Source organism: Lepidothrix coronata, unplaced genomic scaffold, assembly GCF_001604755.1.
Source record: "Lepidothrix coronata isolate B3197 unplaced genomic scaffold, Lepidothrix_coronata-1.0 Scaffold30, whole genome shotgun sequence".
NCBI classification, from domain to species: domain Eukaryota; kingdom Metazoa; phylum Chordata; class Aves; order Passeriformes; family Pipridae; genus Lepidothrix; species Lepidothrix coronata.
Genome location: NW_016690210.1, coordinates 3050835 through 3064521, shown reverse-complemented (window position 1 = coordinate 3064521; position 13687 = coordinate 3050835). Strand labels below are relative to the sequence as shown.

At 42.1% G+C, this 13687-nt stretch overlaps 1 protein-coding gene across 3 annotated transcripts in view; it reads left to right on the top strand.

Moving 5' to 3' along the window:
• LOC108495390 (myelin-oligodendrocyte glycoprotein-like) overlaps nt 1-13687 on the top strand; it is a 33187-nt gene that overhangs the window by 16817 nt on the left and 2683 nt on the right. For 2 of the 3 annotated variants that reach the window (XM_017811047.1, XM_017811046.1), the window contains 4 exons: nt 4249-4334; nt 4731-4783; nt 10154-10489; nt 11572-11607. In XM_017811047.1, the coding sequence (XP_017666536.1) occupies nt 4327-4334; nt 4731-4783; nt 10154-10489; nt 11572-11607 (433 nt within the window). In that variant the 5' untranslated portion in view covers nt 4249-4326. The remainder of the gene's footprint in view (nt 1-4248; nt 4335-4730; nt 4784-10153; nt 10490-11571; nt 11608-13687) is intronic. The other variant, XM_017811048.1, reaches the window with a different exon arrangement.

The following is a 13687-nucleotide window of genomic DNA, read 5'->3' as shown; positions in this document are numbered from 1 at the left end:
AAAGGAGATTGTAGCAAGGGGGGGATTGGCCTCTTCTCCCAGGTAACAAGTTACAGGACAAGAGGAAACGGCCTCTGGTTTTGCCAGAGGAGGTTTAGATTAGATATTAGGGGAAAAAAAATTCACAGAAAGGGTTGTAAAGCACTGGAAGAGGCTGTCCAGGGAAGTGGTGGAATTACTGTCTCTGTAGTAATGTAGACATGGCACTTGAGGAGATGGTTTAGGGGGGGAAGTTGATGGTGGTGCTGGACTGACAGTCAGACTTGATGATCTTGAAGGTTTTTTCCAGCCTTAAACATTCCATGATTCTACAGCTTTCCACTGGGAGCAAGTCATGCACCATCACTCATTCGATTCTTATCCTTGAGAAGGAAAAACTTTGTAGATTAGATATGGATTTGATAAGCTTTCAGTCCCCAGACCCTGACTGCGGCCCATGATAAGCCTTAAACAGGCAATGGGAAATTCCAGCTGCACGGGGAAACACAGCAAGCCCGAAGGCAGCACCCCACCCACCACCTCCACAGCAGGAGTGATGTGACTGGAGCACGGGGCAGGGAAAAGAGGGAGCAGGGACAGAGTACACAGAACTCCAGTGCACAGCAGATAAGGCCAAGTTCAGAGAACTACAACAGCTATAAACTTCGCTAAAACAAACAAACACACATGAAAACCAGACCAGCCACCCACACCAGTGCGCCTGAAGATGAGGATCCCAATCCAGTACTCAGCTGTCACCACAGCACATTTTGCAGCCTGAAGCTCCAGGCAGTCCCCCAAGGAAGCAGAGAGCACTTCTTCCCACTGCCTTGAGCCACACGGGTGGATCACACAGTGGTTAGCTACAGAAACACTCCCTGCCGCTGCCCACAGATTTCCAGAAGACTGCTTTCAAATTAGGGTAATTTCAAAACCTAAAACCCTAAAAGAGAAAGCCACTGTCATTTTTTACTATATATCAGCATGTATGCCCCTCCAAGATCTCTTAAATACCTCTCCTTGAACTAATTACAGGACAGGTCTGTAAATGATTCATGTTGTTTACAAGTTGCTTTCAGATAAGAACAGAAGTAATCACCCAGTTTCATTACCAGACTGTCACACCATAAAAACTTTCTCTAAGAAACCAGACTGTAATTTCCGCTTGCAAGCTCATTCATTAGCTTTCTATTAGCTAATAGGTTTTACCTAAAGGTAGGAGGACTTTGTGGTTGCATAAGTGGAGGCCATTTAAAGAAATGACAGAAAGTTGCCTTCACATGGGTAAGGAAGAGTAAAGTGACATTTCTTTGCTCAGGGTGCACTCAGGACTTCACAAAGTCATGGAAAAAAGGTGCCTCCCCCATCCTCCTACAAGCATCAGTAACAACAGTCAGCTTGCATGAATTTGTTTTCAAAAGCTGAAGGCATACAAGAGAGGGAGGCAAAAAGAAAAACTCCTACTTGGAGCAACTACCACTGATTAAGCTACCAGATGCATAACAAGATGTTTCCATCTTGGCAGCGGCCTTTATTCATCTGCTAAGTGATTTTGGCTAATCCTCTCAGAATTAGTAGTGCTTTCTCCCTCAGGTGTCTGCTCCGACTTGTATCACCATTCATTCCGTGCCCAGCTGCATTACCCACATTACTCAGCCAGTGCTGAATGTTGGCAAATGAAGTGGAAGAGGTGGCAAGCAGATCAGTTCCTTCCACAGAGCGTACAAATTGTTGTGCCCACTTAGTTCACAACAACTTTTAGACCAGCAGCACATTCTGTGGTCACCACACAGAGGGAACTCCACTGTGCTCAGCATCCCCTGCCCAGCCCAGCCCTCTGCTTCACCCCATCAGACCACAAAACCTTCTCTAGATTTTCAGTTCCCAGGTGCTTTCTGATCTGTATTCCAAACTGATCACTCTTTCCAGTGAATAGCATTCAACAATAGCATTTAGACCCTTTCTCTCCCCCATCTCTCCTGCATTGGAAAGAGATAACTTGAATCAATTTGCTTCGGGACACAAAGCCCTGCTATTCTACAGGCACTGGGAGCATTTGATCACTTGCCCCACTTGATTAATTTAATTTTATTGCAGGTTGAGCTAACGTGCTCAATAAATGGCCTTGCACATATGACACAGAAGCAGGATGACAGATTTGCAAGAAGATCATAGTTCTACAATTTGATCATATGTTCTAATTACATTAATGCATTAATAATTTCATGTAGGTTAGTGTGTTAAATAGTTATTAATTAGCATTTTTATTCTTCAGGAAGTGATTATTCATCTCAAAGCCTTAGTCAGTTAATTATTTTAATCTCTGAAAAAGTCTTAAATAATTCCTTTGTCTGGTTAAAATGAACAATAAATGGGTCACCTTTTAAATTTGAAAAAAAATTACAAAAAAAAAATTGCTTGTTTCCTAAACTTCTAAACTAGCACTTAAAGAAAAAAATTGAAATAACAGAAACTGTTTAAAATTCTGATTCACGTGGTGCATGAAACATCTTACACCACCTGAACTGAACAGACAGGAACAGATCTCCCCTTTATGGTACCAAGGGCAATCCTTCTATGGGCTCAGTGTAAACACTTTTGTTCCAAGCAGAGTCTCCTCAAACCACAAAGAAATGTTATTTCAACTAAACAGCATTGAATTAACCTAAATTAAGGGTCAGGTCCTCCAGCTAGACCCATTGGAAGTGTTCCTGTGGTTAGATGCTGCTTCCTAAAGCAAGACCTTTCTTTATGCACAATTTTAAATTTCAGCAGGGAAGTAACAACAGCACGTGGATGGCAGGAGAGCTCAACAGTCACATGCAATTTGGTATTTCAACTCTGATCCCACTTGCTCCCCGATCCAAAACTTTTGAACAAGCATTTGTGAGAACCAAAAACCCCACAGGGACTCTGTGGGAGTAAATCAGCCAACACCAGTGACACAAACAAACCAGCTGTGCTGGAACAACCACCTTCATGTTTTTCTCGACTCAGAAACAAAACAGGTAGAAAACGACTGACCCTTCAGAAGACCTTTCATATGACATCACTTTTAGGAGTTCAGACTTCTTCAGGAGGAATTTCTCCCCAGAACGGGTTTTTGATAAGATGGTAATTGGTCAAAGTTTGGACTCAATCTTAGGGGTCTTTTCCAACCTAAATGATTCTATGATTCTGTGATAAAAGTGGTCATCAGTGACTGAATTCCATTTACAGAAGGTAGGCAGGAAGGAAACACATATGGAATAAGCTCACTTTCCGTAAATTTTTATCCTTGCTTGAAACAACCTCCTCTAAGGAAGAGAGAGGCAACCACAGGAGTTCATAAAAAACACAGATGACACACTGGTTTTAATGTCAAAGAAGCCAAAAATGGCAGATGGCTTGCACTGAGTATCAGAAAGGGGCTGCTAAATGAAGCATAATCAGAGCTTGGCCACAATGAGAGAGGGAGGAACACAAAAATCCAGGTCTTGGGTCTTGCTTACCTCAAGAAGCCCATTTGCACCAGGAGCAACAGGCAGGAGAACAGTTCCAGCACCTTCCCCATACAGAGCTTTCTCTGTGAGAAGAGGACCTTGGCTAAAACACTTCTTCCACCACCAGCATTATCCTGGAGCACATGTGGAGGAACAATCACTCAGATATCTGTACTCCTTAAGCTATGAGATGCTATGAGGATGGAAAGTAAAAGTCCAAAACCCACATTCTTCCCCCTGCTTCCATGTCTGTTCCATTTTGAATTTTTTCCTGAGGCAGTACCTGTTTAAAGCTCCCTCAAAGAAGCTCCTTTAAGCATTATTTTCTTTATAGGCTTATTATTTTTGCTGGTAGATATGCAGCTTCATGGTATTTGATAGTTTGTTGGACGGTGCCTACACCTCCTGATAAATACAACACCCATCAGCTTTCACCACCTTCTTTGATCTCAGCTGGCTGTAGAACAAGAATCCCTTTACTGGGTTAAAAGCTCCAGGCTAGTCAGTGCATGGCTTGTGACTCACATCCCTCCTGCTCAAAAAAATACACTTTTTGTATTGCAAGTGTATTCAGAATGCAGATACACAGACAGTGTATATACACAGGGTGTACATAATGTATACACATTATATACATAGTGTATGTAATAATGCACCATGTTTTACATGCACAGAGTGAGAGAAAGCAGACTGAACCACAGCAAATGATGTACAAGTAAAATACCTATTTTCTCTTATAAGAAATGCTTATAACAACAAAAAATAAGAGCCTTTCACTCTTTTGCAGACACAACTAGCAGCTGTGAAGCTGGTCTGGTGAAGCTCCCAACAGGGAGAGATTCCCAAGGGCTGGGAAGGCACAAAAATGAAATGGTAAGTTATGCTTTATTTTGTACTGCAAAATAGCTGAAGTTTGGGAGCAAAGAAATTTCATTTAATTGCCAACAGAAAATAATCTCGAGAGCAAACTCTGACTATGTGCAATTAACTTTGTCTACATGAGAATGCAAGCCAGGGGTCTGGTGTTTGCAACTGAAGCCCCATCCCATTACAACCACTGAGAAACTTTAGGAAGGAGATAAAAGCTGCACCAAGACTAGGTGACAAAATCAGGCAGAGTTTCTAATCCATCCACCTTCATAACCAAATTATTTTAACAGATGAAGGAGTTGGGAAAGGCAGGATAAATTACACCAGAGAAAAGGTCTTTGATCTCTGCTCTAGCATTCTAACAAAGCATTTGACCTTTCTCTCTCTCTTTCTCATTAGGGAGACTGCACTCTGGATGGTTGCCTGCCTACTGCTTGTGTCTCTACCCAGAGGTAAATAAATTATAATACACCTAGGAATTTGCAGAAGTATTTATATGTGAATACACGAACTGCCAACAGAATCTTGGAGCAAAACAAAACAAATGCATGCATTGCTTTGCATATATTTCATCACAGTCCAAGGTTTGCAAGTATAGGTCATCATCATAGGTCATAACCTTCAGATAAATCTCAGCACCCAAAAGAAGTGGTTTTCAAGTTTGTAGGTAAAAGTCTGTGTGTCTGACACACCTTAAGTTTATCCTGACATATCCTTAAAAGTACTCTACCATTTCCATAATATTAAACATGACTTGGAATCTCATCATTTACAGCCCCCAACTGCCTTGTATCTGGTTTTGTATTTAAACTCAATAAGATACCAAGCTCTCTGCAGGTATAACCAGGTAAGCAAAATGACTGGAGCCCAGCAGCAAACTCTCCCTAAATCTTTGCACATGCTCTGCCAAGTTCTGGCAGAGTTGGGCTTCTGACATTATGAGGAATAGATATAATCTTCCCTAAGAAAGAGACACACTAGTATGTGCTGGGGAGAGAGTTTTATACAAGGTGCAGGGGTAACTCCCTGCCATTTCCTTATCTGAGGTTTAAATTCAGCAGTAGTAAGAGCTCTCTGTGTGGTCAAGACTCCTGTTTGCTCAGAAGTGCCTCACACTTACCAGATGCTGCAGTGGTTGAGGAGGTTACACTTCACCTGGAACAAGTCTACCCCTTTCTTCTGGAAGCACAACTGACCTTTTTAGCAAAACCTCTCACGAGTCTCCAAGAGAAGCGTGAAAACCCTATTGCCACTCAAGATTTAATCCTTTGGCAGCCAAGTGCACCTGAAAACACTACCTAAGTGACTGCCCTTTAACTCCTTCCCTGCCACCCTCACCCCCCCAAAAAAGCAAGGGAATTCAAGTTCAGTGTTTCTGAGCGAGAAACTGTGATTGCAAACAGCCCTCTACCCTCTTCAAAATACTTTTTCACGCAGGCAAGATCTAAACCTATAAGGAATGGCACAGCACTGCTATATCAGGGTAACACATTTTGATTTGAGCTCTTAAGGACTCAGAAACACAAGAAACTTTCTTTTGTTTCTAACACCAGAACAGTTTTGCTTAACCCAGTACTTCCACCATTAAACTACTTTGTTTTTTAAATTCACTCTGATGATATTAATGCAATTCTAACAACAGACACACTTCCCACTTCCAGGCTCTTTTCCTCGAGGCATAAGCTCCAGATCACCTACTAGCATCCCAGATTCCTCTGGAAGAAGCAATATACAACTAATAAAAAAAAAATTATTAACTTAAATCACCTTCAGGGAGAAGGAGAGAGAAACAAAAAACCCCAGTCTTTGTGAGCTTCCCCGCACCACACTTTAGATGCTGAAGCAGCAGTGTTTTCCTATCATAGGCATCTTACAGATTGGTTAAATTGGCACATTCAACTTCACCTTGATAGCTTTAAACATTTGGGCAATATTTAAAACATATAATTAAAAAAAAAATAAACTCATCTCACTTAGCATTCAAGTCTTAAAACTGCAAGTGGAAGCTGTGTGCCAACATTCGTTTGTTCCACCATAGAGACCTGCACCTTCTGCATGCAAAGCTTACCCAGCAGGTCAGATGAGCACTTCTCATCCTGCTTCATTCACTATTCATCCAGCTGCCACCACCTCCACTGCATGGTTGCTTCAGATTCTGGTCAGGAGGCTCCTACTTCCACATCCCCCAGTACAACAACAGCCTCAGCAGGAAGATTAACCCAACATCACCAGCCTTCAGCATGACTTCATTCTTATTCTCAAAACTGGCTTCCATAAGGACACTTATTTGACTTGTACCCAGAAGTCTGTTCTCCCCATCAACAAAAGACCTTGTGCAGCTGTAGGCTCGTTAAGTAACTCATTACAGCAGATTTCAGTCACCTGCTTTTGTCCCAGCAAATTTCAGCAGTGTCTCCTTTTTTGGCTCCAGCTGGCCTGGTTTTACCAGCTGAAAGCAGTGTAGGGCAGGGTAGGAGTTTCAAGAGTCAACCCAAGTGTAACAGGGCTTATACAGAGGAAAGGAATGGTTGTGCTAAGCTCATATGCTATGTACTGCTGTCCTCCAGCTTCAGAAAAAGAATGAAAAGCCAAAAAGCAAGTAGATACACTTCCAAAACCAGTATGAGATTTAGAAGCCTCCACAATCAGGAGATAGGATCCATGCTCTTTCTCCCTCTTTTGCTCATTAAGAAAATGCTCATTGTCCATTTTTCTGAATAGAGCTACAAGTTCTGCCCATGTAAGGATTATCTTTTCTTCATCCACGTGCAACAACACACGTTGCAAGCACTCTCTCTCCTAATGACATCCTGTGGACAGGACTTTTCCCACTGGAAAGCTCTTGTGGAGGTTCACTTCTTCCATTGCTTCCAAGACACCTGCAGCAGACCCAGGCACACTCATCTCCCACTGTGGTTGTCTAACCATGTTCAGCCATAACCACATTCTGCTTTCAGACATGGCCTTGCCTCAGGGTGACTCCGCTGAGCACAGCCTTACTGAGCTCCCCAGGCCCAAACAGCTCAGGGATGGGGCTCAGGCTTCTCCCTGCCCTCCCTCAAGTGGTGGTGGTGGCCCCTCTAGGTGTGCTGGAGACAGCAAATGGCTCTGTCTGGGCACATCACTAATTGCAGGACACCTTGAGGACTGTAGGGTCAGATGTGCTGTGGCAGTAAGGGTGGAGGCTGAGCTTTATTATAAATAAAATAAGACCCTTTGGATATATTCTTGAAATTCGGGTTCCCCTTTGAGAAGCAAAACCTGGTCAGCATCTGATACATTCTGAAAATCACAGAATTACAGAATCACAGAATCAATTATGTTGGAACAGACCTCTGAGATCATTGGGTCCAACCTGTGACCAAACACCACCGTGTCAACCAGACCATGGCACTCAGTGCCACGGCCAGTCTTTCCTTAAACTCCTCCAGGGATGGTGACTCCACTACCTCCATGGGCAGCCCATTCCAATATCTAACCACACTTCCTGTGGAGAATTTCCTCCTAATGTGCAACCTAAGCTTTCCCTGGCCCGGCTTAAGGCTGTGTCCTCTCATCCTGTCGCTGGTTGCCTGGGAGAAGAGACCGACCCCCACCTGGCTACACCCTCCTGTCAGGGAGTTGTAGAGAGCCATAAGGTCACCCCTGAGCCTCCTTTTCTCCAGACTAAACACCCTGAGCTCCTTCAGCTGCTCCTCATCAGATTTGTGCTCCAGACCCTCCCCCAGCTCCTTTGCCCTTCTCTGGAGTCACTCTGGCCCCTCAGTCTTTCCTGAATTGAGGGGCCCAGAACTGGACACAGGATTCCAGGTGTGAACTCACCAGTGCCAAGTACAGGTGGACAATCACTGCCCTGGTCCTGCTGGTCACACCATTCCTGGTACAGGCCAGGATGCCATTGGCCTTCTTGGCCACCTGGGCACACTGCTGGCTCATGTTCAGCCGCTGTGGATCAGCACCCCCAGGTCCTTTTCCAGTGGGACACTTTCCAGCCTGCAGCACTGACTGGGGTCATTGTGGCCAAAGTGTAGCCAAATGGTTGAGCTCTCCACACAATAACGGGATTCTCCTTCCACCAACAAGCAGAAATAGCACTGGGGATATGTGGTTTTTCCAGCTAAAACTTTACACTGTTGTGCAAAGCCAGGCTGGGATTTTCAGCTGAAAAATCTGAAAACCTAAGGAAAGCAGATGCTTGGTGATAGAGTTTTAATCAAAGACACTTATTTGGCTCTGAGACTCAGCTTTCTGTATTACAGTTTTCCTTCTGCTTTTATGTCTGTCTGAATGGACACAGCGTGACACCAAAAAAGCCTCAAAACAGACACTGATTGATATGGAAACAGAGGCCTGAGCATGTGACAAGCTGAGCCCTGGCTGATGAGCCAGTGGCTTCAAAGGGAAACTGGGACTCTCTTTGGTTTTTAGCCTAATATATGCAGAGAGCTGATGCAAGCCTAGAACACAGGAATGACCACACTGAGACCAAGAATATTTATTTCAATATTAAGTCTGATTACTTACCCCTTATGCTTTACAGAACTTTGGCCATGAAAACAGATTGAGTTGTTTCACAGTGAATTTTAGCTTTTCTTCTCGGCACAATCACAGACTCTCACTGCTTTTGTTCTGCTCCCTGCTGGGGATAACTTTTCCATCCAAATTAATTCATCTGCATTTTAATTTATAAAATCATTTTATGAAACAGGTTTGGTCAAGAAGTTAATTTAAGCCCAAATTCTGTGCTGAAAATACCTAGCTGTCTATGCTTTATAAACATGTAGAAACCTTATTCCATAGCCCACTCTTCCCCCAAAAAATATAACACTACAGTCTGGTAGGAATTGAGGCAGAATCACCCATTTCTACAAGTTTTAGTATGCTTTCAACTAACTTGGAAAAATTTATGATAATAATTGGCATCAGATTTATTAAATGAACAGTGTGTGTAAGTGATGTGCAGGTGGCTCCCTGCCCTGCCTGTGGCCCTGTGTGTTCACCTGCAGGCCACCCTCACCCTGGCTCTTGCATGAGCTGGAGTTGGTTGGTAAGGCTGGTAACATCTTTGCTCTTGTGTAGGAAACCTACAAAGTTTCCCCAAGGTCTCAGAAAAGTCATTTAGGCAAAGTGGAAATGGCAGACCTTTCTTTCTGGGCTACTGGAGAATAATGCCAGAGTATGAAACCACAGGACAGGTACAAGCAAGAGTACAACAAGCCAGATCTGCAGAGAAAAGCCCTGTTCTGTCAGACCCCCTGCAAGATGTCACAGGAGAAGGGAGATGGGGGGATCTAGCACATTCTTCGCAAGTTGGGAGTCACAATCTGAAAGACAAACAGTGGGAGTTGGGGGATACCAAACCCATCCAGGAGTTTTCTCCTGCTGGTCCAGCACTCACTTTTCACACTTATCCTTTTATTTCAGCCAGACTTCCTACAAAAACAGAACTTTTTAAATCATGTGTGCCCACCTTCACTTCCCTGCATCCCCTTTTCCTCTTGTGAACTGACCTATTCAAGTCAAATCAGACACCTGATCTCAAGACTAAGATCCCCAGAAGCTGGGAGAAAAATCACCAGCTGAGGAGATGAGTTCAAGCAGAAACCACACTGCCAAAGTGAAGGCAACTTGCACATAGCAACATCTGTCCTGCTGCACAGCTGGCTGGGCACTCAATCCTGGCGTGTACGACCTCCTGCCTGGCTGGGAGCAGAAGAACAGTGGCAATAATGATGTGATGAAGCTAAATTATAGGAAACCTGTTGTCCCTATGTCTCTACACACTGATGTTGTTTTTTACTGTTGCCTGTTTTTTATTCCAGGTCAACCAGAAACGTGCCGTGCATTTGTTGGAGAAACTGTTGTTTTGCCTTGCTCCACCACCCCTCCTGGAGAGCTCATCTTTTCCAAGTCAATGCTCTACTGGCAGATCGACCAGAAGATAGTGCACTTTTTTCAAAAAGGGCAGGATTCACTGGGGACCCAGGACAAACGTTTCCGTGGCAGAACCAGTCTTTTTTTGGACCAGATGAAGCACGGCAACCTTTCCTTAAAGATCTCCAATGTCCAGTTACAGGACAATGCTGAGTATACCTGCATCTACAAACAGGATGCAGATCATCAAACAAAGAAATCTAATATTAAACTCAGTGTCTCAGGTAAGACTTTTTTTTTTAGTTTGGCCATATATGGCCGTTGACTGGGATGACTTCAAATTTTGAAGCAATTTTTCACTCATTCTGTTTGTTCTGTTTCATTCTGTTCCTTGCTTTTGTGGGAAGAATATGTGAGAAAGAAAAGAAAAAGCCTCTTTGTCAAGGTTTAGCACAGCATATCCACAGAAGCAGCAGGACTCCTAAAGGCAAACCACCTGCCTCTTCCCCCTCCCTTCGCAGGACATTAGGAATTCTGAGGTCTCCCCAGATTTAAGCATTTGGTTGTTTGTGGATTTGTACTGTCAAAGTCCAGGCCATAGACCCTTGCAGACAAAAGACAGCCAGTTGCTAGTTTCCTTTTCCCTTGCAGCTGGAAGATCTGGGTCTGGTGACAAGGCTGGACACATGCAACAAGAATTACTGTTTTTCTTCTTTAGGAAAATGAGTGAGACCATAATACATGCTTGAATAATGCCAAACAACTGAGATAACTTTTGAACTACCTAAAAGCATGGCCACCAGAAGGATGGGGCACTGGGTTTGACCAGCTGACCAACTGAAAAAGAAAGTTAAAAAAAAAAAAGGGAATACACATCAAAACAAATCATACCTTTTTATGATGTCTTATTTGAATAAACCAGCTGGAAACTTTCATTATGGTCAACCATATACATTAAATTCTGCTTAAAATAGAAAAAAAATTGTTTTCAAGTAATATAAACCCTTTAATGTCTTTCTTTTAATGCACATCATTCTAAAGAAAAAAAGTGTTTTTAAAATGTAAAATGAAACGCTTTTGTTCAGGAAATTTCAAAGTGAAATATTTTGCAGTTTTCAAAATGAAAAAAAAAAGTGTTTTGGAAATGCATAATCAAAATATTTCCATCATCTAATTTTTGGGAGGAGTAAGGTGTCTTTTACCCTGATTTAATTCTGTGATCATATTTAAACTTTCAGATTGTTTGACAAATGTATTCTTACCCAGGAAAGAAACCCAAAACACTAGCCCTTAGATCAATTATCAGTACACTTTTTCTGTTCTAGGGTCAAACAATTAACTTTGATTCTTGGGGTTTTTTTTCCAGCCCCACCTAGGACTGAGGAGACACCTTTTCCTTCTGGTAAGGCAACACTCCTTAATTTACTAAGTGTCTGAGTGATTATCCAGTTCTCTATTTTGAATTTGCAAGATTGGTAAAATCTGCTAAATGGAGAAAGTCCTATAAACTTACAGAGCTTGTTCTCTCTTGCTAAGTCTGGCAAAATACAGCTGTCCCAGACAGGGAAAAATGTCTCCACCACTAAGACAGACCTAGACTGCAGGAAGAAGAATCCTGAAGTGCCAACAGTCACTAATTCATAAAGCTACAATCACAGTATGGGCATCCAAAAAGTCAGTAAAAACACAAGTAACATGGAAGGCACTCTGTTCTGGGGGTTAAGGGCTTTGTGAATTACCTTGGTATGAATGAATCCCAGAATCAAGAGGGTTGGAAGAGACACTCAAGGTCATCCAGTGCCACCGTCACCCCAGCACCACCATAATCACCCCTAAACTCTGTCCCTGAGTGCCACATCCAGATTCCTCTTGAACACTGCCAGAGATGGTGACTCTACCACCTCCCTGGACAACATTTTCCCATGTATAATCACTCTTTCGGTGACTTTTTTTTTCCATCTGATCTGAACCTCCCTTGGCACAACTTAAGACCATTTCCTCTCGTCCTTTCACTTGAGATATGGCAGAAGAGACCAACCCCCACCTCACTACAACCTCCTTTCAGGTAGTTGTAGAGTTGAGCTACCAGATCAAGAGATTTGAGGGGTCCTTTTGGTAATAAATATTCCAAAACCAGATGATTAATGACTCCACATAAGCTCTTCTGGGAAATTAAGGCAGATTTCATCCAAAGGCAATTCTGAAATATAGTGCAGATGCTCATATGTAGGTTTAACCATTACAGAGAGGTAAATACACCAAGGTCATTTGGAGTGAACACAATACAGAAGGGATGTCCAGTTTGTACATACCATCATCAGTAAGTTCTCCCTTAAAACCCTTCCTACAAGCCAAATTATTCTTATTAGCTCTACAAAATCTTAAATTGGTGTCAAACCTGTAACAATTTGTCATATAAAATCAATAGCTGCAATTTGTATCTCAGTGCAGGTGAAAGATACGGTCCTTTACATATAACAATAATTATATTGCAGTTAACTTGATAAGTTCAGCCACAGTATGACATTACAGACAGATTAGGCCACAATAAACTCAGACAGAAACTAAGAAGAGAAATGTACCAGTGTTTTATCTCATAACCACACAGAAGAAAAAAAAACCCAAAACAAAAACAACAGTTTTGTGCTTTGTGAGCAAAAAACGACTTGAAGAATTACAGGAAATATCCTTTTTTAAGACCTAACTACTCTAACTGGTTTAAAGGTCTTTAAAAAACATGAAGTTAAATTCAAGGTGGTATTATGTACCTCCAGTGGCACAGCACCACATAGCAACATTATAAAAGCAAACAGCTGTAATATCTCTTGCTGTTACCTCCCACAAAACGATAATGAATTATCAAGGGTCAAACTTTTTAATGAATAGCAATGGAAAATCCTGACAACCAAAAGATAAGTAGGTTGTATTTAAAGTTGTATGTATGTTTGACTCAGCCAAAAGCTTCCTGAAAACTTTCCCTCGTCATAAACTATTTCCCATGAAAAAGTATTTTCACTGAGGAAAAAAAAATGTATTGGGACAAAGGCTGAGTGTTTCATTTCACTATAGGAGTACAAACTGAATTACACACTTTTGACACCTGATGGTTCTTGTACTGCTGGATTTTGAGGGACTTGGGGAGGAGGAACAGAAAAAAATCCTAACCCTCTAAATGTAATTTTTTGCAAAAGGGAAAAAATATCTCCTGCTATCAACATCTTTTAAATAAAACCATCAGCCACATCTCCCTTTTTTCTTTTTTTTTTTTTTTTCCCAGCAATTTCTTAAGAAAGGGAGGAGGAGAATCTGTTTTTTATTAGTTGTTATTTTGGAAGGGACTTAGAAAAGTTAAATGACCTGCTGAGAACAAAGGCATTATATGCAAATGGTTTTCACTAGTTCTCATAGACGCTTCACAGTCAACCAGAGCAGCAGATATTATTTCTTTATATCAAACAGAAACAGCTTTGTTTCACTTGGCT